Below are 27271 nucleotides of genomic sequence, written 5' to 3'. Positions count from 1 at the left end.
TAAGGTTAGGGTTAAGTTTAGGCATTAACTCGGAAATCTTAAGGTTAGGCATTAACTCTGAATGGTTAAGGTTTGGGATAGGCTTAAAACTAAAATATGAAAAACAACTTTCTAGCTAACAAAAACTTCCAAAAACTATTTAAACCATTTGATTTTGAAATGGGGGTGGAATCCAAAGTTGTGCTATATATTCATTACTTATGTCATAGCTAATTGTCAAACGATAAATATTTATACATTACTAGCTCAAACTATCTGTGAAGATGGGGGGGGGGGGGTACATTGCCCCCCCAGTCTAATAATGGTACTGGGGTGGAAGATGCCTAGTCTCCCGTATGGCTCAGATCAGATGCCACATTAATACATACTGTACACCATAGACATGCATCATACACACAGATCCAGCTTAGAAAGGCCCAGGCTCATGAGCTCCACCAGCAGCAGATTTTAATTTAGAATGGAAAATGAATGTGTTTATGCAAAACATGTTAGTGCATCAATTCATTCTGGAGTTGCACCGAATCGTTTCAAACTACAACAGTCCTGTATCGTGTCAAAGCTCATGTATCTAGATACGTATGGAATTGTCTTGAAATGGAAAGATGTACATCCTTAGTACTGGACAAACGGCCTCATGATCCTCACAGATCAACTCGGGTGAGGAGAGGCCAAGCGGCTGTAGCTTCAGTTAAACTGTCTAGCACGTCCCCCTGCTTTCATTTCAACTGTCAATTTCCTTGGCCAGTTGTATTTTATTAGCTATGTAGGTTGCAGAGGTTGCAGATGTAGTTATCAATTTGTGTTTCCCCTTTTGGTGGAAATCAAGAGAAACTCTAGCCCCTTGTGTAGTTTATTTTGCAGAGTTGTTATTTTTTCTATGTTGTAATTGGATAGATAAAACACAGTGGTAGTGTTATAGTATTGCTCATGAACTAAGCTCTTGTTAGTCAGGTTTGTAGAGGATTGTATTCTTAATTGCTTATACGTTAAACACTGATTTATATGCATGCTCACAATGCACTCTATTAGGCTGATAAAGCCAGGCCGTTGTCTGACCTTCGCTAAGCTCTTGGGATGGAGAGGTGAGCGCTATTTACTGAGCTAAAATAATTTAAGTCCTTCAGACTAAAGTGCATATTTTTTTACAGAATCCRGATGAAGTAGATCATTTATATATAGTGTCGGAGTGGATAAAGAAATCGTACTACACATGTAATTAGCCTCCTTGTAATTGTTTGTGTTACATGCTGTTTTTTAAACTCTGACTTAAGTATAGCTGTATGATAATCAATCCCTTCTACCACTCCAGTATGTGCTAATCTCTCTGATGTGGTTCCCTATCTGTATCAGGCTTTTTTAGTATTTTAGCCTCAGTCCAGGAGCTCTAATAATCAAATCTCTGAATTAATTCAGTTGCTAAAGTGAGCTTGTATGACATGCTAAGGCACTGTTTTTCTCTATCTCGCTCTCTCACTCTATCACACTCTCTCTCCAGTCACAACCACTCTACTATAGTCAGCTACATCAAGATGTTATTGGTCTCAATTTGTAGAAAGAGTGAACAAGTATTGGACAGATAGCTAGAGGGCATTGCTGATTTATCCATAGCAACAGTTAGCCAAAGGCAACCTTTCTTCATTTGCAAACTAAGATTACTTCTGTTTTGGGGCTTTAGAATGAATCTTGTTGCGTTGGGAGATGCTTGAATACATAATCTTTCAGCATTCTGTTTACTCCTAAATACAGCTAAGATATTTACCTCAAGTTGAGGACTTTTGAGGGAATATGGTGGAATAAAATACATGATCAACTGTGAGAACCTTTGAGAAATAACTTAATGAGGACCTGCTGGAATTGATGTGCAAAGCTGGAAAGTTTGATTATTTGCTTGATTTATTACCCTGTCTAACTCTGAGATGTGTTGTTTCCGCAGTTGTTAGTTATAACTAATATCTGATCCATTATTTGTGTTGTGGTGCATCTGGATGACTGCGTGCTTTGCCTTTACTGAATGAAAGAGAAAAGTATCATGTTTTTTCGTCTGTTCACACTAAATATGCTGTTCTAGTCGGAAGGTTATGTAAATGCAAACTAAAGTTTATCAAGTATCTCATAACTTTCCATTCAGTAGACCCCAAGGATTGTAAAGCTGCCGCGGTCATCCCCCTCTTCAAAGGGGGAGACACCCTGGACCCAAACTGTTACAGACCTATATCCATCCTGCCCTGCCTATCTAAGGTCTTCGAAAGCCAAGTCAACAAACAGATCACTGACCATCTCGAATCCCACCGTACCTTCTCCGCTGTGCAATCCGGTTTCCGAGCCGGTCACGGCTGCACCTCAGCCACGCTCAAGGTACTAAACGATATCATAACCGGCATCGATAAAAGACAGTACTGTGCAGCCGTCTTCATCGACCTGGCCAAGGCTTTCGACTCTGTCAATCACCATATTCTTATCGGCAGACTCAGTAGCCTCGGTTTTTCTAATGACTGCCTTGCTTGGTTCACCAACTACTTTGCAGACAGAGTTCAGTGTGTCAAATCGGAGGGCATGTTGTCCGGTCCTCTGGCGTCCTCTATGGGGGGTACACAGGGTTAATTCTCGGGCGCGACTCTTTCTCTGTATATATCAATGATGTTGCTCTTGCTGCGGCGATTCCTGATCACCTCTACGCAGACGACACCATTCTGTATACTTCGCGGCCCTTTCCTTGGACCTGTGCTATCTAACTCCAAACGAGCTTCATGCCATACAACATCCTTCCGTGGCTCCAACTGCTCTTAAACGCTAGTAAAACCAATGTCGGAACTAGAAGCACAAGCATTTCGCTAACACTCGCATTAACATCTGCTAACCATGTGTATGTGACTAATAAATTTGATTTGATTTGATTTAAAACCAAATGCATGCTTTTCAAGTTCGCTGCCTGCACCCGCACGGCCGCATAGCATCAACCCAGCCTGGACGGTTCCGACTAGTATATGTGGACATCTATAAGTACCTAGGTGTTGGCTAGACTGCAAACTCTCCTTCAGACTCATATCAAACATCTCCAATCCAAAATCAAATCTAGAGTCGGCTTTCTATTTCGCAACAAAGCCTTCTTCACTACGCGCCAACTTACGCGAGTAAAACTGACTATCTATCCGATCCCTGGACTTCGGGCGATGTCATCTACAAAATAGCTTCCAATAGTCTACTCACGCAAACTGGATGCAGTTTATCAACAGTGCATCCGTTTTGTTACTAAAGCACCTTATACGACACCACTGCGACCTGTATGCCCTAGTCGGCTGGCCCTCGCTAATGTTCCGTCGTCAGACCAACTGGCTCCAGGTCATCTAGCAAGGCTATGCTAGGTAAAGTGCCGCTTACATCAGTTCACTGGTCACCGATGGCTACACCCACCCGTAGCACGCGCTCCAGCAAGGTGTATCTCACTGATCATCCTAAGCCAAAACCTTATTTGACGCCTTTCCTTCCAGTTTCTCTGCTGCCAGCGACTGGAACGAATGTCAAAAATCTCTGAGTTGGAGATCTTTTATCTCCCTCAACATTTAAACATCTGCTATCCGAGCAGCTAACCGATCGCTGCAGCTGTACATAGTCCAGTCGGTATATAGCCCACCCAATTTACTACCTCACCCCCATACTGCTTTTATTTATTTACTTTTCTGCTCTTTTGCACACCAGTATCTCTACTTGCACAATGATCATCTGATGATATTCACTCCAGTGTTAATCTGCTAAATTGTAATATTCGATTATTGCCTACTCCTCATGCCTTTTGCACACATTGTATATAGATTCTCTTTTTCTCCATGTTATTGACTTGTTAGTTTACATCCATGTGTAACTCTGTGTTTGTCTGTTCACACTGGCTATGCTTTTACCTTGGCCAGGTCGCAGTTGCAAATGAGAACTTGTTCTCAACTAGCCTACCTGGTTAAATAAAGGTGAAATAAATTTAAAAAATAATAAAAACAGTATTTTTTGCAAAACTGGAAGTCATTTCTCATTGCTTTCACACACAATGAAAATGCTACGCACATTTTTCAAACAGTAATACAACTCTCCACAAATGACGCAAAACTCCAGTTGAGTAATCAGTGAACAAAAAATGTAAAAAAAATTGGTCAATGCTGATGCAAATTCACTTCCATGAATGTGAACCTCTTCTGCACGTGTGGTAAAACCTCTGAACAATTGTCATCAGCAATCGGTCTTTAATCATGCATAAGAGGTCACCTCTGAGTTGCTGTTTCCAAGAATGGACCAAGTAAGAGGGTAAGGACAAAGTAGAGGCAGAGGGCCCCATAGAGGAAAGATAGTTCAGTCTCAGTAAAATAGAAAAAAGTCAATATGCATTTTGTTTCTGGATATTCGTGCTCTTGGTGACATTCTTTCTTCATTGTGTCAGGACCCGGTGCGAGAAACAGTCACTAATATGGGCAGAACCAGAAGATGAGGCAGACACAGCAGTCTAGAGATGGTGGTTTAATAAAAAATAGATATCTTCCAAAATACAAAGAAAATCCACAAAGTGGTAAAAACAGCAAGGGAAAAACAAACCTCAAAAGACCAATCCAAAAATACACGAGCAAAACCAGAGACCTCTGGAAAATCCAACAAGAGAAAAATGATCACAAAGGCTGGGGCTGGGTGCTAACATACAAACACTGAGCAAGGAACTGAGGAACACACAGGGTTTAAATACTAACAAGGGAATGACTTACAGGTGCAAACAATAATTAGGGCAAGAAAAACAAAAGGTACAAAAAGAGGTGAAGGGGACATCTAGTGAACAAAACCTGAACAGTCCTGGCAAAACTGACAGAAATCCCCCCATAGTGGAACGGCTCTGACGTTCCACAGCCTTTCAGGTGGAGGACCCTGAACTGAGAATGAGGTAGGGTCCAGTATGTCCTTGGCAGGAACCCAGGAGCGCTCCTCGGGACCCAGGTAGCCTTCCCAGTCCCAGATACTGGCCAGGAGCTGCACCCGGCGTGGAATCCAGTATCGATGGACGGTATATAAGCCCGATGGCCATAAACGTGATACGGGGCGGAGGGGGAGGTCTGCCTGCCGGGATAAGGGGAGAAAAACAACAAGGTTTTAATAAAGAACTGTGAAACGTGGGCTTAATTTTAAAGGGAATCTGGGTAAGTGCAGGCGAAAAGTAACGGGGGTTCACTCTTCTGGCAACTTAAAGGACGCGTGAATTTCTGGGGACAGTTTGCGAGACTCCGTAGAGGTAAATTCTTGGTATGAGAGCCATACTACAATCATGGACGGAGACAGGTAGGCCCAGCGCAGACGCGCGATTCGTATGTTGGCTTGTTGTTGGTACCTCTGTGAGGAACGCAGAAGATTAAGACGGGCCTTCTTCCAGTAAGCCGCGACAGCGTCTGATGACCTCGAGGCTGACAGGCACCTGACTTTGCTCCTGGTCCGGGAACAATGGAGGAGCAATAGCCAAACTGAACTCGTGCGGGGACACTACCAGTGGAAGGAGGAGCACCAAGGTGTTGGCGCTACTCGGCGAACCAATGAAGGACGACCATTGGACGGGTTGTGGAGACATACATTGAGGGTGGTTTCCAGCTCTTGATTCATCTCTTCGGTTTGGCCATTGGCTCCGGATGGTACCTGAAGATAGACTGGCAGTGGCCCCTATGAGTTGGCAGAAGGCCTTCCAAAACCTTGAGGCGAACTGGGATAACTGTCGGAAACCATATCTTGCGGAATGCCGAAGACTCGGAACACATGGTTAATCCCAACTCAGCCGTTTCCTTGGCAGAAGGTAACTTAGTCAAGGGAAGAACTGGCCGCCTTAGAAAACCTGTCGATGATGACTAGGATAGTAGTATTACCATGGGACGGAGGAAGGCCAGTAATAAAGTCAATGAGATATGGGACCAGGGTCGGTGGGAATAGATAGAGGGTGAAGGAGTCCTTGAGGGCGAGGTGAGAAGATTTGCCTGGCAGCACACGGAACAGGCCTTGCGAAAGTGGCACGTCTTCTTTTATGGTGGGCCACCAGAACTTACGCTGATGAACTCCAAGGTGCGACCTACGCCCGGGGACAGGTGAGGCGAGAGGAGTGCCCCACAGAAGGACTTGGACCTGCTGCCTTGGGAACAAACAACCGATGGGCAGGACCTCCTCCAGGGCCGGTTCGATGGCTTGGGCTTGTTTCACGGTATCCTCACTTGCCACGAGATCGGAGCCACGATCTTAGCGGCCGGAAGGACAGTCATGTCAGTATCTTCTCGATGCAGGAGAGTAGATTCGTGACAAGGCGTCCGGTTTGAGATTCTTCGACCCGGGTCTATAGGTGAGGATAAACTGAAATCGGCTGAAGAAAAGAGACCATCGAGCTTGTCTGGAGTTCACCGCTTGGCCTGCTGGATATACTCCAGATTTTTGTGGTCCGTAAGCACTTGAAACGGTTGAGAAGCCCCTCGAGCCAGTGTCTCCATTCCTTCAATGCCATCTTAACCGCTAGGAGTTCACGATCCCCACATCGTAATTCCTCTCGGCCGGGGTAAGCCGGTGAGAGAAGAAGGGCAAGGATGAAGCTTCTTGTCTTCACCCTCTGAGACAGGACAGCTCCAACCCAACCTCTGATGCGTCTACCTCCCACAAAAGGTTCATCCGCCGTTGGTAGTGTCAAATGGAGCAGGAGGATGCGCTGCTTGAGTCCTTGGAAGGCGTCTCAGCTTTCTTCCCCACAGAAACCTTGTGTTGCACCCTTGGTTACAGCTGAGAGGGGGCTGCCACCGAGCTGAAGTTCTTGATGAACTTGCGGTAAAAGTTGGTGAAGCCAGGAAACGCTGAACTTCCTTAACGGACTTGGGGGTGGGCCAATCCGCTACGCCCCTACCTTCTTGGGTCCATCTGGACTCGACCGGGTTCCACTACAAATCCAGGAATTGTACTCGGGAGGAATGGAATTCACATTTTTCCGGCTTAACGTACAAATGGCTGTCAAGGAGGCGTTTGAGTACTTGTCTGACATGCTTAGTGTGTTTCTTGAAGGAGCTCGAAAAGATGAGGATGTCATCCAAGTAAACAAACACGAAGATGTTAAGCATATCCCTAAGCACATCGTTTATGAGCACTTGGAACACAGCCGGAGCGTTGGTCAGGCCGAAGGGCATCACCAAGTATTCGTAGTGACAGTAGGCGTGTTTGAAAGCGGTCTTCCACTCGTCACCGGGTTGATCCGCACAAGATGGTTGCGTTCGCAGGTAAGCTTAGTGAAGACAACTGCTTCCTGGAGCAGCTCAAAGGCTGTGGCCATAAGGGGTAGCGGGTAGCGGTTACGGACGGTTATGGCATTAAGTCCCCGGTAGTCGATGCAGGACGTAATCCCGTCTTTTTTGGCCACAAAGAAAACCCTGCTCCGCCGGCGAGGTGGATGGACGCATGAGGCTGCTGCCAGAGCGTCTTGAATGTAGGTATCCATAGCAGCTCGTTCGGGAGGAGATAGGGAAAAGATCCGACCCTGGGGGGGCAGGTGCCGGAAACAGGTCGATGGGGCAATCGTAAGGTCTATGGGTGGTAGTTTGGTGGCCCTCTGTTTTGCTAAATACCGGTTTGAGGTCATGGTAACATCGGGAACTCGGACAGGTCGATGGATTCTAGAGACTCGGGAGGGGAACTCGGGGAACTTGGGAAGATACAAGTGGCTTGGCACGTAGGACCCACTGCTTGATAGTGCCCACAGACAGTCGATGTGAGGGTTATGGCTGTGAAGCCAGGGGTATCCAAGGACGAGAGGGAACTCGGAACACGAGGTCGATGAAAGTTCATCACTTCCTGGTGTTGGGAAACTGAAAGTCGCAAGGGGGTAGTGACACGAGTGACAAGTCCAGATCCCAAAGGCTTCCATCCAACGTAGTAACCTTATGGGGTCACTTAGAGGTTCAGAGGGAACGCCATTCTCCTTCGCCCAGACACCATCCATGAAGTTACCTGCGGCTCCAGAGTCTACCAAGGCTTGAAGGGAAGCTCGTGGTTGTCAGGAAGGGTAACTGGAATGAGCAGGCGGGGTTGGATGGATGGGAGAGGTTATGTTTCCCGTTACAGTCCTCCAGGCTGCACGGGAGAGTGCGTTTCCCTGGAGCCCGGGACACGTGGAGAGGAAATGGCCCGGTTTGCCGCAATATAGACAGCATCGCTCCCTCATCCGGCGGTCTCTCTCAGCCTGGGAGTTGCGTCCAACCTGCATGGTTCCGGTGGAGTCAGCGAGGATAAAGGTGGAGACTCGGAGCTGGGACGCGATAGGAGCTAGGGTGAGAGATCTACGGTTGAGCTCTCTCTCTCTCAGACGCTGGTCTATGCGTGAAGCCAACTTGATCAGGGACTCGAGGTTGTCTGTGGTTCCCGAGTGGCCAGTTCATCTTGGATGGTGTCGGAAAGACCCTTCAAAAAGCACACTGTGAGCGCCTCGTCGTTCCAGCCACTCGCTGCTGCCACCGTGTGGAACTGGATGGCATAGTCCGTCACGCTGCGCCGACCTTGCGGGGAGAGTCAGGACTGTTTGGCTGAGTCAGGACCGCTGGTAGGACCTTGAAACACTCGCTTGAATTCTTCAGACAAGGTAGAGTAGCTGGCACAGCAGGACTTTGGGCATCCCACACAGCAGTAGCCCAGGCTAGGGCTTTTCCGACAGCAGGTGATGATATATGCTATCTTGGACCGGTGGTGGAAACGACGAGGGTTGCAGCTCGAAGGAGAGAGAACTTGGGTGAAAAACCCCTTACAAACACTCGGATCACCTGAGAACCGTTGGGGAGGCGGCAGACGAGGTTCAGCCAGGGTTTAACTGCCACGGGCACTTGATCTGATGAACTGGAGCAGAAGCGGTTGCAGGAGAAAGTTGATCAGAAATCTGCTTTATGGAAGTCATCATCTCCGACAGAAGTTGAGAATGTCCAGCCAGTAAGGCCTCTTGCTGAACCAGAGCAGCTTCGTGACGTTGGAGCGTCCCTCGTGGTGGGACAGCATGGGAAAAAAGTCCTGGGTACTGGCTGCGTCTGGGTTCTAATTAATGGTCAGTGTTTTTCTGTCAGGACCCGGTGCGAGAAACAGTCACTAATAATGGGCAGAACCCAGAAGATGAGGCAGACACAGCAGTACTAGAGATGGTGGTTTAATAAAAAATAGATATCTTCCAAAATACAAAGAAAATCCACAAAGTGGTAAAAACAGCAAGGGAAAAAACAAACCTCAAAAGACCAATCCAAAAATACACGAGAACAAAACCAGAGAACCTCTGGAAAATCCAACAAGAGAAAAATGATCACAAAGGCTGGGGCTGGGTGCTAACATACAAACACTGAGCAAGGAACTGAGGAACACACAGGGTTTAAATACTAACAAGGGAATGACTTACAGGTGCAAACAATAATTAGGGCAAGAAAAACAAAAGGTACAAAAAAGGTGCAAGGGGGACATCTAGTGAACAAAACCTGAACAGTCCTGGCCAAAACCTGACACATTGGTCATCTGGTAAAATCATTTTAGAAAAAATAATGCAGCCCATGCTGTGATAGTGTTTACTTGCCTTTTTATAGTTTATAATTATAGTATAAACAAATGGCCCAGATATATAAAAGAGGGTTTACCATGTTAGGATATATTGATAGTGTAGTTAGTGTTTATTGGGCCACTGTGTAATGATTGATTTAAATAACTTTTCATTAGATAACAAGTTGTATGTTTTGATGGAGGTAGATGATTTTGTGTCATGTGTTTAATATTTTGAGTCTCAATGCATTTTGAAAGTGAAATGTGTAATTTTGGCCAAATTGTTTCAGTTTGGGGCTGAGTGTTTGTTTAGAAAAAGTGAATTCTGTTTAGACAAAGGTGCTTAGGTAGTCGAGGAAAAACGGTATACAAACCTCCCTCAGGAACACATATTTATATTTGTGTGAAGTATGTCAATTAGCCATCCTGCAATTGTACATTTCTCAAGATTTAGATTTTTTAGGGCTGTTTGTATTTTGAGCATCATTGAAAGAACCACACTGGTCTTATAAGACTATTTAAAATGAAGTTTTCTCAGCCAAAGTTTTCAGATGGGGAGTTGTCTAGCAGTGTACACAACATGTCTGTCTATAGGCCTAGTAATACCTCTGATTAGTGTAAGAGGCTACAATCCAGTCTCTTCCTCCTCAGTGCCTTCCCTCTCACCCTGGATTCTCCTCTGTGTTGCTCTGATGTGCTGCCACGAATGCCTGCAGCCTACAACATAGAAATAGAATCACTGGATACAGCCGATGGTAATGAGCTCAGCTGGGACGCAGCGCTGCAGGACAACCAGCAGCCTAGCCAGAGAGAGTGCGCTGAGACTCAGATTTCTCACTTACTACACAGAAATGCTTATTTATGGATATGAATGTCATTCTCTTCATGGTGATGTATCCTGAATAGGTACACCAAGGTACAAATATACAATATCCTCCTTTGCATATTGGGGTATTATTCTAAACGTTGGCTATTTATTTTAATGAGCTTTTGCCCCAAACGAGACCAAATTTGGCTGGACCGGACCAAATCTGGAACCAATCAGAGACGTCTATGTTTCACAAGTTTGGACATCAAAGTACAGCACAGTAGACCTCAGTAGATTACAGTCAAGTACATTCGAGTAGAGATTTGTAGAGTTCAGTACAGTAAAGCAGAGTATGATACAGTACTGTACATTATAGTGTGCTCTACTGTGTCCTGTACTGAACTCTACTCTACTGTACAGTACTGAGCTGTCCAAACTTGTGACCCCCACATGTTGTTTGTGACTACTATGATTTCCCATTGTAGCCAATTMAATTGAAAAAAATCCGTTACCAAATTTCAAGTTTTAATAACTGAATAATTCATAAACAAAATCTGTTATCAGTAAAAACACTAACTAATGGATAGGTCTACTTTTACTTGTTACTTCTGTGAACTTTCATTATCCTTCGTCCTCATGAGAGAGATCAGAAAATATCTTAAAGATATGTGGGTTGTTGGTAAGAGAATTACAGAGCACAAGGCAATGTTTATTTTCAATCAAAATGGATCCAAAATGAATTATGTGTTGATATTAGTTGGCAGGGTTTTTTGTGTTTTTCAATGTTTTTTTTTTTTACAAGAAATCAAAGCCTTTGTTTATTCCAAATTTTTAGGATGGGAAATTTGGTGAAGAATGTTTATGTTTTTGACATGCTCCTATGAACTTCACATTTTCATAGGAGAATGTGGGGCGGCAGGTAGCGTGGGGCGGCAGGTTGCCTAGTGGTTGGAGCGTTGGACTAGTAACCGAAAGGTGCAAGATCAAATCCCTGAGCTGACAAGGTAAAAATCTATTGTTCTGCCCTTGAACAAGGCAGTTAACCCACTGTTCCTAAGCCATCATTGAAAATAAGAATTTGTTCTTAACTGACTTGCCTAGTTAAATAAATGTAAAAAAAAAAAAAAAATGAATGTTGGTTGTCATGTGTCCTTTAACATGGACCCTCACACTACACTGCTCTGAACTCTGGGTAATTAGCAGCTACAGTTGAAGTCGGAAGTTTAAATACACCTTAACCAAATACATTTAAACTCAGTTTTTCACAATTCCTGACATTTAATCCTAGTAAAAATGCCATGTCTTAGGTAAGTTAGGGTCACCACTTTATTTTAAGAATGTGAAATGTCAGAATAATGGTAGATAGAATTATTTATTTCTGCTTTTATTTCTTTCATCACATTCCCAGTGGGTCAGAAGTTTACATACACTCAATACGTATTTGGTAGCATTGCTTTTAACTTGGGTCAAACGTTTTGGGTAGCCTTCCACAAGCTTCCCACAATAAATTGGGTGAATTTTGGCCCATTCCTCCTGACAGAGCTGGTGTAACTGAGTCACGTTTGTAGGCCTCCTTGCTCGCACACACTTTTTCAGTTCTGCCCACAAATTTTCTATAGGATTGAGGTCAGAGCTTTGTGATGGCCACTCCAATACCTTAACTTTGTCTTTAAGCCATTTTGCCACAACTTTGGAAGTATGCTTGGGGTCATTGTCCATTTGGAAGACCCATTTGCGACCAAGCTTTAACTTCCTGACTGATGTCTTGAGATGTTGCTTCAATATATTCACATCATTTTCCTCCCTCATGATGCCATCTATTTTGTGAAGTGCACCAGTCCCTCATGCAGCAAAGCACCCCGACAACATGATGCTGCCACCCCCGTGCTTCGTGGTTGGGATGGTGTTCTTTGGCTTGCAAGCATCCCCTTTCTCCTCCAAACATAACAATGGTCATTATTGCCGAACAGTTCTATTTTTGTTTCGTCAGACCAGAGGACATTTCTCCAAAAAGTACGATCTTTGTCCCAATGTGCAGTTGCAAACCGTAGTCTGGCTTTTTTATGGCGGTTTTGGAGCCGTGGCTTCTTCCTTGCTGAGCGGCCTTTCAGGTTATGTCAATATAGGACTTCTTTTACTGTGGATATAGATACYTTTGTACCTGTTTTCCTCCAGCATCTTCACAAGGTCCTTTGCTGTTGTTCTGGGATTGATTTGCACTTTTCATCTCTAGGAGACAGAATGCGTCTCCAGCAGTATGACGGCTGCGTGGTCTCATGGTGTTGATACTTGCGTACTATTGTTTGTACAGATGAACGTGGTACCTTCAGGCATTTGGAAATTGTTCCCAAGGATGAACTAGACTTGTGGAGGTCCACAMATTTTTTTCTGAGGTCTTGGCTGATTTCTTTGKTTTTTTCCATGATTTTGAGTTTGAAGGTATGCCTTGAAATACATCCACAGGTACACCTCCAATTGACTCAAATGATGTCAATTAGCCTATCAGAAGCTTCTAAAGCCATGAGATAATTTTTGGGAATTTTCCAAGCTGTTTAAAGGCACAGTCAACTTAGTGTATGTAAACTTCTGACCCACTGGAATTGTGATACATTGAATTATAAGTGAAAAAATCTGTCTGTTAACAATTCTTAGAAAAACTACTTGTGTCATGCACAAAGTAGATGTCCTATCCGATTTGCCAAAACTATAGTTTGCTAGCAAGAAATCTGTGGAGTGGTTGAAAAACAAGTTTTAATGACTCCAACCTAAGTGTATGTAAACTTCCGACTTCAACTGTGTCTGCTGAAGGAAATGTTTGAGTGTCTTGGAATGGATGGGATTGATTTATGTGACAGTAATGTGACTGCATATTCATATGTTCTCCTCCATTAGAGCAAATGTAGCACTTGACCTGCTCTTTCGCTCTTAGGGAGCGATTTGAAGGGGGGAGAAAGAGGGAGAGGGGGGGAGGAGGGAGATAAATTGGTATTCCATTAGTCTTTTCATTTGAGCTATTTTGAAACGATGCTGTATTCAAGGCTCAACAATGTTATTCAGTGACATGGGCAAGATTACTTTTTGAGCTCATAAAATGTTTACATTTCTTACTAATGTAACCATTTCAGAAGATGTAACTATTTCAGAACATGTTAAAAATGTATGGATAGTCTGGGTCAGTCAACAACTGAAGTTGCATTCAAAGTGTTATATAAGATAAATTAGTTAAATGATTTGAACAAATGCACAAACTTTTTTGGTTATGAATTATAGAGGTACCACGCTCTCCTAAACCCACTAATGACCAAGTTAGAGCAGTGTGCTGAACACCTTGAATGATTTACACGGAACTGTTGACTCACGTTTTCAATCAATTATTCAGTTCAACAAAAGTTCCATTCTATCTTTCTAACCTATTTCCACTCTCTAGTTGTTATATACACATTTCCGAGGCTTTCCAAGCATTGTATTCCTTGTGAAATGTAAAGCCTAATTTCTGTATGTTTAGAGAGATCTTTGAGAATATGGATAGAAAGAGAGAGCGAGAGAGGACAGGGAAACAGAGCGAAGTAGAGACAGACACAGAGATTGGCTAGCCCATGACAGTCGTGTTTTCTCTTCCTATTCCTGGCCCTTGTAGCTGGTGAATGAATGAGTGCAGCGTCAGACCTTTCCTCAGCCAGGGGGGGTACCTAGACGACAGCCCAGTGTGACTCGGCAGCACATGTTGACGTCGATGTGGGCTCCTGAGCGGAGGTTGCACTGATTTATTTATTCTATCTCCTCCGCTCTTCCCCTGTTAGTTTGTTGGTTGGTGCTGCAGCATTCAGACACTGGGTTTTATCCTCATCCCGTCAGTTTGGTGCTTTGGCCCCTCCCCTCCTCTATACAGGAGCTCTGAATGCCAGCCACCCTCCGTCTCTCCACTGATAACAGCTTACAGGCATTGTGCTGCCCGCTGGAACTCAGTGCCAAGGTCACATTATTTTAAAGAACAAGCGACACAAAATGCCAAAAGGTGAAAAGGCAGTCTGGAACAAAATAATCCTGTACTTGGCATTAATGGGATAATTCAAATGGAAGCGTAAGGGTTACTCAGATTAAAACAGACTCTTACATAAACCCAGAGATTTAGAGAAAGTTATGTTACTGAGAAATATATATATTCTCTATCACTGTTATTTTACAGTGATAAAGAAAATATGCAAGTAATTTTAAAGTGATAATCAAAATATCCAAGTTATTTTACAGTGATAAACAAAATATCTATRTTAACATCAGCATACCAACCTGCATCCCACTGCTGGCTTGCCTCTGAAGCTAAACAGGGTCGGTCCTAATCTGTCCTTGGATGGGAGACCAGATGCTGTGGTTAGGGGTGTTGGAGGTCCAGTGAGTGGCACTCTTTCCTCTGGTCTAAAGAAATCCCAATGCACCAGGGCAGTGAAGGGGACTTTGCCCTGCAGAGTGTGCATTCTTTTGGATGAGACGTTAAATGCATGTCCTGGCTCTCTGTGGTCATAACAAATCCCATGAAACTTATCGTAAGAGTAGGAGTGTTAACCCTGGTGTCATGGGTAAATTCCCAACCTGGCCCCATTCCATCATGTCCACCTAATCATCCCCCTCATTCCTAATTGGCATATATCACTCCTCACTTCTCCACCTGATAGCTGATATGTGGTGAGCGTTCTGGCACAAAAATGGTTGCCATGCGTGACACACATTGGCGTTTGTCACGATTTTCCGCCGACGTCGGATCCTCTCCTTGTTCGGTCGGCTCTCGGCCGTTGGCGTCGCCGGTCTTCTAGCCATCGTCGATCCACTTTTCATTTTCCATTTGTTTTGTCTTGTTTTTCCACACACCTGGTTTCAATTCCCTCATTTACTTGTTGTGTATTTAACCCTCTGTTCCCCCCATGTCTTTGTATGGGATTGTTTATTGTAGTGCTTGTACACGTTCCCCGTGAGTGCACGACGGGTTATTTTTGTGCCTATTTATCTTGTTGGTCTGGATGCCGTTGGCTTGCTTAATACATCTCTGGTTATTACCCAGTTCTGCTCTCCTGCGCCTGACTTCTCTGCCGCCAATTACGCACCCCGCTACAGAATCCCACACCACAACATATGGAGTCAGCAGGAGCAGGTGCCCCTGGAATAGGGGTGCAGGAGCGTGTCCGGGAGCATGCGGCGATGCTCCACCATCTCGGCGCCGCCATGGACCACATTGTCCAAACTATGGACCGCTGGGTGAGACAGGGAGTTCCTCCACCAGCACAACCGGGGGGTCTCCACTACTCGCCTCCCACCTTCACCCGGTCCCAGTGGGATTTGTCTCTCCCTTCCCCAGGAGTATGACGGGACGGCTGCACGTTGCCAGGGTTTCCTGTTGCAGCTCGACCTTTACCTGGCAACCGTCCACCCGGCTGCTTCAGGTCGTGAGAAGGTGTCCGCCCTCGTCTTGTGTCTCTCTGGGAAAGCATTGGAGTGGGCCAACGCCGTGTGGGAAGAAGGAGATGCGGCGCTTGGACCATTTCGAGGTTTTCACCCGCCGCTCTACCCAAGGCACCAGAGTCAGACCGAGGCTCCTGCGGTGGACGACTGGTTCAGGCGTGCGGAGGAGACATGGGATGACGCCCATGTTCACCTCCAGCGGGCCGTGCTGGGCCAGAAAGCCAGCGCAGACCATCACTGCAGTGAGGCCGGGTCTGGCTCTCGACCCAGAACCTGCCCTTCCGCCTGCCCTGCCGGAAGCTGGGCCCGCGGTTTGTGGGTCCATTTAAAGTCCTGAGGAGAGTGAACGAGGTTTGTTATAGGTTACAGCTTCCCCCTGATTACCGTATTAACCCCTCGTTCCATGTGTCTCTCCTCAGGCCGATGGTGGTTGGCCCGCTCCAGGAGTCTGAGGTGCGGGAGGTTCCTTCGCCCCCTCTGGACATCGAGGGGGCCCCGGCGTACTCCGTTCGCTCTATACTGGATTTGAGGAGTCGGGGGAGGGGCCTTCAATACCTCATGGAGTGGGAGGGGTACGGTCCGGAGGAGAGGTGCTGGGTTCCGGTGGAGGATGTGTTGGACCCTTCAATGCTGCGAGAGTTCCACCGTCTCCGTCTGGATCGCCCTGCACCTCACCCTCCGGGTCATCCCCGAGGCCGGCGTCGGCGCGCTGCTGGAGCCGCGCGTCAAGGAGGAGTACTGTCACCTGTTACTGTACCTGTTACTCCAGGGCAGGCTACACAAATAAATAATCTGGAGGATCTGTCTCCATCCAATGGGCTCATGATTTATTTACACATAATCATGGATAGAAAGAGAAAAAGGAGCGATGTATGGGCCACCCTAAGGCAGAAAAGTTTATTGCTAGATTGTTCACCTGCTATTTCCTGTAGGTCAACACGTACCCAAATGCTTTTCCAATACCAGTGTTATGTGGGCCTATTTGTTTTATTTAAGGCTAGTGATTTGGAGATGCCAATAAGGAACAAATAACTGAATATGTCCAAACTTTTGTATAAAGAAGACATTACATACATAAGATATGTTTTTTAATGTTAGGATTCATCTCGTATTATTTAAGTATGTGGTGATATTCTCTTTTAGCCCTTTACACTTGTGGGAATTGGCCTATATGGATAGGGCTAAATTGAAATGTTTCTTACAGAAGAAATATTAAAAACATATGCATAACCATGGTAGCAATTGAAAGGGATCAGTTTGTAGATAATGGGAAACTAGTGAGACCAAAGTTGAGTACACAACAGTTCACCTGACACGACTGAATCCAAACATTACTCTTGATTTTATGTGCATTTTACATTTACTGTACGTTTCGCCGCATTTGTTGATAACGAATCAGAAAGTACTCTGAATACATTTAGTAACATGACTATTCCTGGAAAATGTGGGGTAGGTGCAACATAAGATGAGAGGACTAACTGGTGTCTACAAGTGGCCACCCACCTCTCCAAAGTGTGCATAGTTACTAAGCAATTTCAATACATTTTTATAACTCAAAGAAGAGTCCTAAACTATAAGGTACTAGAGTAAGCACACATAGTTGTTTCATTTGGAACACAACCCTGCATCCCCGCCATCACACAGTTACTGTTGTTGTTTACGCAATCTAAAAAACGATCCACTATAAATCTGGGTCAGGTGGGTTTGAAAGCTTGTTCTATTGCCAACATGAATAGCGAAGTTATAAATACAATCTTACAGTGTTAGACTTTCACAAGGCAATTCAAGGAAACAGATTTTAATTTTGGCGTGCGTAGAAAGGACTCATGAGTGCATTCAGGTGCGTGTGTCAAGCAGCATTTCTTTCTTTTAAAATAAACAAAAATAGACTCGTGTTCAGAACAACCCTGGGTATGACCTCATGTCATCTTGTAACTGTACATCAAAAGTAGTGATGGTAAATGTTGACCCTGTATATCCCAGACCTGGTACTCACCGGTGTTTGGTTTGCTTGTATGACATCAAAGCGGTATTTATTATAGTCCTCAACGTCACATCAGAATGGCTGTCAGTCAAATCCCACACAGCGCTGTGAAGAACAGAGCCAGAGCTCTACAGCCACAACGTTCCAATGTAGGTGCTTATTAGTGCCCAAATCTGCCATTTTCAACCTGTATAAGGGTATGAGTGTAAAGGGTTACAGGTTGGCCTTTAAGTATATAGAGTTTGGTGGGGTGATAGAGTTTAGAGGATTATAGCAATYGCGTCACAATTGGTACCCTATCCCCTATATAGTGCACTAGTTTTGATTTGGGCCCCTGAGCCACATGCTTATTACAGATCACAGAAATGTAACCACTCTCAAATTCATAGACTGAGCTATGGATGGACTGACCATCTATGATATCAAAATTATAGTTTTAACCAGGTTTTGAGGTGATAAGGTTACATTGTTTACAAACAAAGGCGTAAAGCCAGCTTATATTTTGGGTTCTGATGGGGTACGACAGTTGAATTAAGCTCACAAGGCATTTATTAGTTATAGTGCCTTCAGAAAGTATTCACACCCCTTGACTTTTTCTACATTTTGTTGTGTTAGTCTAGGGTTGCACATTTTGGGGAATATTCAGTGGTGGAAACTTTCCGTGGGAATTAACGGGAATATATGGGAATTTATTAATTAATTAATACCATTTTAAATGTAGATGTTTTTTGCATTGGATATAGTTACCATATCATATGGAGACAGAAACATAAACCTTTTACCTTATGTAGACATAATTGCAAATTATTAAATCCTTCTAATAGAAAAAATATAATTTAGTTACAAATTGAACTTTAATTAAATTAGTTAACTATTCACATGGGATGATTTCACTGAACAACAAAAGTAAGGGAATATTGTATGATCCCCAATGATCCATCACATCTCCCCAAAACTTTTTCAACATACATCTGTAAAATGATAGTCTAGAAACTAAAGCTTTGGTTGTCTTCCTCTCAGGCTTCCATGTCTTCTCCCTGGACCTCCTCAATGTCCACCTCTTGATCATCAGACTCTGAGGCCTCATCTTCACTGTCACTTTCCAACCTTGTTGAGGATGGCTCGTTGTCAGGCTCAAATAGCCTCAAATTTGCCCGGATGGCCACCAATTTTTCAACCATTGAATTGGTCAGCCTGTTGTGTGTGTGTGTGTGTGTGTGTTTCCAAATAAGGACCAGTTGAGCTCTGAGGCGGTTGATGTTGGTGGGATTTGGAGGATGATGGAGGCAACAGGGAAAAGAGCCTCAGATCCACAAAGTCCCTTCCACCAGGTGGCTGATGAGATATGTTGGCACGACTGCCATATTGCATCTCCACCCCAAAGCCCTTGCTTGGAAGTGTATTTTGCCAGACTGCCAAGAACCTTGCCTTMATCCAGGCCAAGGTTGTGAGACACGGTAGTGATGACACCATAGGCCTTGTTGATCTCTGCACCAGGCAGGATGCTCTTGCCAACATACTCGACAGACTGTGAAATGGCCATTTCTTGGAGAGACTCCTTCCCCTCCAGGAGACTGTCAAACATGATGACAACACCGCCCCAATGGGTGTTTCTGGGCAGCTTCAATGTGGTGCTCTTATTCTTCTCACTTTGCTTGGTGAGGTAGATTGCTGCTATAACTTGATAACCCTTCACATACCTAACCATTTCCTTGGCTATCTTGTAGTGTATCCATTGTTTTCAGTGCCATGATGTCCTTGAGGAGCAGATTCAATGCATGAGCAGCACAGCCAATGGGTGTGATGTGAGGGTAGGAATCCTCCACTTTAGACCAAGCAGCCTTCATGTTCGCAGCATTGTCTGTCACCAGTGCAAATACCTTCTGTGGTCCAAGGTCATTGATGACTGCCTTCAGTTCATCTGCAATGTAGAGACCGGTGTGTCTGTTGTCCCTTGCGTCTGTGCTCTTGTAGAATACTGGTTAAGGGGTGGAAATGATGTAGTTAATTATTCCATGTCCACGAACATTCGACCAGCGATCAGAGATTGCAATAGTCTGTTTTCTCTATGATTTGCTTGGCCTTCACTTGAACTCTGTTGAACTCTACATCCAGCAAATGAGTGGATAAAGCATGTCTGGTTGGAGGGGTGTATGCTGGGYGWAGAACATTTAGAAMTCTCTTCCAGTACACGTTGCCTGTGGGCAAGACATTCATCAGCATTTTTCTGACTACGTTCCTCCATTGACTCAAAAAARACGTATGATTTCAGGAGGACCATGAGCTGTTGCTATCGATACRGTATCTGATAAATCATTTTCACCTCAAATAGAAGTAGAGGGACTTTTGTCAGAGGTTGCTTGTTGTGAGCACTGAGGGAACTTTATGGTCTTGGCCAGATTCTGCGACATTGTTGCATTCTTCACATATGATTTGGCACAGTATTTGCAAATGTACACAGCTTTTCCTTCTACATTAGCTGCAGTGAAACGTCTCCACACATCAGATAGTACCCGTGGCATTTTCCTGTAAAGATTAGATTTTTTTTGTATAAAAACAACATACAATTCCATGTACAGATAAATAGTTAAGCAGTTCGATTAAACAACTCCTTTGTAAGATAAATGTTTTAAAATGAAACATGTATGGGAACAGGTGACTTAAGACTCCTCAGTTAGCAGGCTCAAGCAAGCTAAAACCCACATGGTAGCAAAAACTRACTAACAGAAATTGTTAACAAGTTAGAAATTGTTTAAACACACTTTGCTGTAGGCTACTATTTACTAGTTAACAAAAAAATTATGTATGTCATATAAAATATATTCACCCCACCCAGTATTGTAATCAAAACTTTCCAGAAAGCATGTAGTCCTTGGCTCAGATAGTGTAGTAGTGTGGGCTCAATAGCATCTCATTAGTGTGCAAGATCTTGAGAATCAGCTGTACATGTGATGGAAGAATGCACTGTGTATGCAGAGGGTAGCAATTCCATTGAATTGGGGATAGTTTCACCAAAATATGCCACAAGACCCAGAATTGCCTTATGTGTATCCCACAAAAAAGTTAACTTTTTTTTAATTTGAGCTTAACTTCCCATTTACCAGAACGTTTCCGGCCCTTTGCAACCCTATGTTAGTCTGAATTTAAAATGGATTAAATTGAGATGTTCTGTCACCGGCCTATGCACAATACCCCATTAAGTGTTATGTTAATTTTTAAAGTATTCAACCCTTTTATGGCAAGCTTAAATAAATTCAGGAGTAAGAATGTGCTTAACAAGTCACATCATACGTTGCATAGACTCACTCTGTGTGCAGTAATAGTGTTTAACATGATTTTGAATGACTACCTCATCTCTGTACCCAATACATACAATTATCTGTACGGTACCTCAGTCGAGCAGTGCATTTAAAACACAGATTCAACCACAAAGACCAGGGAGGTTTTCCAATGCCTCGCAAAGAAGGGCACATGTCGGTAAATGGGTAAAAATAAAAAAAGCAGACATTGAATATACCTTTTGAGAATGAATAAGTTATTAATTACACTTTGGATGGTGTACCAATACACCCAGTCAATACAATGATGCAGGCATCCTTCCTAACTCAGTTGCTGGAGAGTGTGTGTGGGGGGGGGGGGGGGGGGGGGGCATCTTGCCGTTTCCTTCCAAATCTCCCCCAGATGAAGTTCAGTAATTTAGTTCTATGAATTTCCAAGATGAATACTATCAGGGCTTCAGTCTCATTAATTTATTTACTATTGCCTTGATATAGGCTTGACCTGCTACCTGGAAATGTATTTATTGATTCAACATAATATTCTGTTATGACTGACTGCTGGAAGGAAGAAATAACCTACTCTGCATTTGTTATTGCCATCACAGTGCTAGATATAATATAATATTGATTAAACAACTATCTTAGTATTACATTATAATTGACTTGCTCCATTATGTCCCTTCATTGCAACTGATCCATTCAAGCATATTATATCCTGTGCTATTTTAAAGTTCCTAATTTAAAAATGCCCAACCCAGTGTTACATTTCATGTAGTTGTTTGACTYTCCTCTCTCCCACCAGATGAAGTCTACAGAAGTGGACCAAGGGCTTTTCACAGACACCTACTGCAAAGTGTGCAGCGCTCAGCTCATCTCTGAGTCCCAGAGGATCGCCCACTACGAGGTATGGAATACTTGGAAGAGTTTCATTCAGAAACGCTATATGTCAATTCAGAAATGTAGGTACATTTACTTGTATTGTTTAAATAAATTACACTAAATATAAACACAACATGTGAAGTGTTGGTCCCATGTTTCATGAGCTGAAATAAAAGATCCCAGAAATTTTCCAAACGCACAAAAAGTTTATTTCTCTCTAATTTTGTGCACAAATTTGTTTACATCCCTGTTAGTGAGTGTTTCTCCTTTGCCAAGATAATCCATCCACCTGACATGTGCAGTATATCAAGAAATTGATTAAAAAGTATGATCATTACACAGGTGAACCTTGTACTGGGGGACAATAAAAGGCCATGCTAAAATGTGCAGTTTTGAGGGAGTGTGCAATTGGCATGCTGACTGCAGGAATGTCCACCAGATCTGTTGCCAGAGAATTGAATGTTACTTTTTATACCATAAGCTACCTCCAATGTCATTTTAGAGAATTTGGAATTAAGTCCAACCAGCCTCACAACCGCAGATCACGTGTAACCACACCAGCTCATGGCCTCCACATCCAGCTGCTTCACCTGCGGGATGGTCTGAGACCAGTCACCCAGACAGCTAATGAAACTGTGGGTTTGCACAACTGAATAATTTCTGCGCAAACTGTCAGAAACCGTCTCAGGGAAGTTCATCTGCGTGCGTGTCGTCCTCACCAGGACCTTGACCTGACTGCAGTTCGGCATCGTAACCGACTTCAGTCTGCATATGCTCACCTTTGATGGCCTCTGGCACACTGTATAAGTGTGCTCTTCGTTGATGAATCCCGGTTTCAACTGTACCGGGCAGATGGCAGACAGCGTTGTGGTTATGGTATGGGCATGCTTAAGCTACGGAAGGAACACAATTGCATTTTATCAATGGCAATTTGAATGCACAGTTACCGTGACGAGATCCTGAGGTCCATTGTCTTGCCATTCATCTGCCACAATTACCTCATGTTTCAGCATGATAATGCATGGGCCCATGTCTCAAGGATCTGTACACAATTCCTGAAAATGTCCCAGTTCTTCCATGGCCTGCATACTCACCAGACATGTCACCCATTGATCATGTTTGGGATGCTCTGGATCAATGTGTATAACAGTGTATTTCAGTTCCTGCCCATATCCAGCAACTTCGCACAGCCATTGAAGAGTAGTGGGACAACATTCCACAGGCCACAATCAACAGCCTGATCATCTCTATGCGAAGCAGATGTGCTGTGCTTCATGAGGCACATGGTGGTCACACCAGATACTGAATGGTTTTCTGATCCACACCCCTACCTTTTTTTAAGGTATCTGTGACCAACAGATGCATATCTGTATTCCCAGTCATGTTAAATCCATAGATTAGGGCCTAAATTAATTAATTTAAATTGGCATTATTTGAACTGTGAATCTTAGAAAGTGTTGCATGTTGCATTTTTTGTTCAGTGTATGAAAGAGATTGGTGTGTTTTTTTTCACCATCTAATTATAGTATGGGGTTTTTCAAAGATTATWATTTTTTGGTCTATCACTTGATGGTTTCATTTCAGATACACAAATAATCATGTCTTATTTAGCAAAATGCTATATATCCGCCTCACTTTCAGAATAAGTCAAATGTAACCTATAACTAGCCTACTTTTTTTTTATAAAGAACTGTACAAATCTGTGTGTATGTACTGTATATATGTATGTATGTATGTATGTATGTATATGTGTGTGTGTGTGTATATATATATAAGATTATATATATATATAATACTTTTTTATTCAATACAGTAATATGAGATCTTTATGAAAAACATTTACATTTTAGTAATTTAGCAGATGCTCTTATCCGGAGTGACTTACAGTAAATACATTCATCTTAAGATAGCTAGGTGAACAATCACATATCACAGTCAAATATGCAGGATATGAACATTCAATTTTAGATAAACAATGGATATATAGCGCTTTGCAAAAAAACACATTTTCATACACATCTAAAATCTATAAATTAACAAACTGAGAACACCCATAAGCATTCACATCGGATATAAAAAAACAACACTTAAAATTGGTTGATTTTATAGAATTTTGGAAATAAACTCTTCACTTACAGTGCACTACAGTAGGTCTGCTCGTCCCCCACCAGTCTGAACTGACACGACACACCATAATGAACATCAGTCGTACAGTAGATCACCTGCTGGGTGTCAACAAACTATGGCGATTAAACATGTATTAATGTCTGGAAATGAACAGAAAATGACGGCCGACGTTCTGTGGTGAGGCGATAGGACGACTCGCGACGCACCTGCTGTGCACGGCCGACGTTCATGTTAGTCTGTCAAGTCTTTTAAAGATGAAAGAGAGACAGCTTACCAGACGATTCAACCATTATTAACCAAGGCTTAGGTCCTACTGTTTGTTCTGTATCAGTCAGAGCCGCTCAGCAGCAGCAATCCCAAACAGCAGAAAGCTGCAGTTTTAAAATGTCAGGCACATGACTCACCTGGTTTTACACAAATATTCTTAATTATTTAGTTAAAGTGCTGACGAACAGCAAACACTGTCTGTCCCCATTGCTTTCCAGGACCACCACCTGGTTTGTTAGAGATATTGCAGAAGAGGTTCTCTATCGAAGTGTTTTACCATTGCTTTAGTTTGGCCAGTGCTCGCCAGAGTACAGCTGCCTTGCATTTTCTTCTGCTTAACTACCAACACCTCATAGAATGGCTATAAAATATGAACACAAACTCTTTCAAATTAAAATGAATGCCAGCACCTGTTTCATTCCACTCCAAGCACAGCAGCTGCCTTTTGGGAGGTAACTTGGCTCATCTGTATTACAGATGTTGCCTTTCACTCACTGTAACAGTCAGATGGTCAGAACAGAGCGTCTGACTGCACTGCAGGGCCCATGGTGCATCTGTATGGACATCAGGAATAATAGGAGCTGAAGGGACTCATATGAGACTTTGTTCATGCAGTTTAAGTATTAATCAGAGTGCTTGCCTTGCTCACACCTGACCGGTAACTGAGGTTGCTCATCACTCACTCACTCATCCCTGTCGCACCGGCTCTTGCATAGGGCAGGATCAAAGGCTCTCCACAACTGGTGGTCTAGGGCATCTTCTCCAACGTGCCCCAGCTCTGCTGATGTTGGAGTTCAGTCTCGTTTGGTTGCTACGGTAGCAACTATACTGCTGAACGCTTTGAACGATGTTACACTTGATACTGTTATTTCTGATAGCACTGAAATATTATGTACTGTATATACTTTGATCATGTTTTAGATTATTAGAATTATTTAGTTGTATCCCTCATTCTCTGAAAAGTCTGTGTTAATATGAGACAAACTGTGTGCAATGACATTCCATTGGGTTTAAATGAGGATGATGAGAGGTTCAGAATGTGTTTAGTCCAGGGGTGTCAAACTTATTTTGCCCCGCGGGCCTCATTCAGGCTTCGAGGTCTGGAGGTTATATTTCCTTTCCGTCAAAATTTGCTAAAAATAGTCCTCTATACATCGCTTTTGGAATTTTTGATACTCCCTGATTGTCCAGTTTTTGGTACAATGATTCTTAGCAAGCTGGACATTTTAGATTTGGTTTTAGTAATTTTAAAGGTCCAATGCAGCCGTTTTGATCTCAATAATGTAATTTCTGGGTAACCAGAATATAATAACCAGTTTATATTTTTCTCTGCATTGGCTCGAAATTAAGCATTTCACTGTTAGTCTATTTACGAAGCGTGTGACAAATAAAATATTTGATTTGATTTACAGTGCATTCGGAAAGTATTCAGACCCCTTGACTTTTTCCAAATCATGTTAGATTACTGCCTTATTCTAAAATTTGAATTTTTTTATTAAAAATAACTAATGAAATACCTTTATTTACTTAAGTATTCAGACCCTTTGCTATGAGACTCGAAATTGAGCTCCGGTGCATCCTGTTTCCATTGATCATCCTTGATGTTTCTAGAACTTGATTGGAATCCACCTGTGGTAAATTCAATTGATTGGACATGATTTAGAAAGGCACACACCTGTCTATATAAGGTCCACAGTTGACCGTGCATGTCAGAGCAAAAACCAAGCCATGAGGTCGAAGGAATTGTACGTAGAGCTCCGAGACAGGATTTAAATCAAATCAAATATATTTATATAGCCCTTCTTACATCAGCTGATATCTCAAAGTGCTGTACAGAAACCCAGCCTAAAACCCCAAACAGCAAGCAATGCAGGCGTCGAGGCACAGATCTTGAGAAGGGTACCAAAACATTTCTGCAGCATTGAAGGTCCCCAAGAACACAGTGGCCTCCATCATTCATAAATGGAAGACGTTTGGAACCACCAAGAATCTACCTAGAGCTGGCCGCCCGGCCAAACTGAGCAATCGGGGGAGAAGGGCCTTGGTCAGGGAGGTGACCAAGAACCCGATGGTCACTCTGACAGAGCTACAGAGTTCCTCTGTGGAGATGGAAGAACCTTCCAGAAGGACAACCATCTCTGCAGCACTCCACCAATCAGGCCTTTATGGTACAGTGGCCAGACGGAAGCCACTCCTCAGTAAAAGGCACATGACCCATAGAGACTGACAGAGGTCTGGACAACAGGCCCTCCGATTTTACACACTGAACTCTATCAGAGAAGTAGTTGGTAAACCAGGCGAGGCAATCATTTGAGAAACCAAGGCTGTCTAGTCTGCCAATAAGAATGTGGTGATTGACAGAGTCGAAAGCCTTGGCCAGGTCGATGAATACGGCTGTGCAGTAATGTCTCTTATCGATGGCGGTTATGATGTCGTTTAGGACCTTGAGCGTGGCTGAGGTGCACCCATGACCAGCTCTGAAACCAGATTGCATAGCGGAGAAGGTACGGTGGGATTCGAAATGGTCGGTAATCTGTTTGTTAACTTGGCTTTCGAAGACCTTAGAAAGACAGGGTAGGATAGATATAGGTCTGTAGCAGTTTGGGTCTAGAGTGTCACCCCCTTTGAAGACGGGGATGACCGCGGCTGATTTCCACTCTTTGGTAATCTCAGATGATACGAAAGAGGTTGAACAGGCTAGTAATAGGGGTTGCAACAATTTCGGCAGATCATTTTAGAAAGAGAGGGCCCAGATTGTCTAGCCCGGCTGATTTGTAGGGGTCCAGATTTTGCAGCTCTTTCAGAACATCAGCTATCTGGATTTTGGTGAAGGAGAAATGGTGGGGACTTTGGCGGGTTACTGTGGAGGGTGCCGGGCAGTTGACTGGGGTAGGGTAGCCAGGTGGAAAGCATGGCCAGCCGTAGAGAAATGCTTAT

General features: G+C 43.6%; 1 protein-coding gene across 1 annotated transcript in view; it reads left to right on the top strand.

Annotated features, from left to right (window-relative positions):
* zmat4a (zinc finger, matrin-type 4a) overlaps window positions 1-27271 on the top strand; it is a 225006-nt gene that overhangs the window by 21472 nt on the left and 176263 nt on the right. The window contains exon 2 of the mRNA XM_023978307.2: window positions 21864-21965. Within this exon, the coding sequence (XP_023834075.1) occupies window positions 21864-21965 (102 nt within the window). The remainder of the gene's footprint in view (window positions 1-21863; window positions 21966-27271) is intronic.

Source organism: Salvelinus sp. IW2-2015, linkage group LG33 (assembly GCF_002910315.2).
Source record: "Salvelinus sp. IW2-2015 linkage group LG33, ASM291031v2, whole genome shotgun sequence".
Lineage (NCBI taxonomy): Eukaryota > Metazoa > Chordata > Actinopteri > Salmoniformes > Salmonidae > Salvelinus > Salvelinus sp. IW2-2015.
The sequence above is the reverse complement of the archived record's forward strand: the minus strand, read 5'-3'. Positions and strand labels throughout refer to the sequence as shown.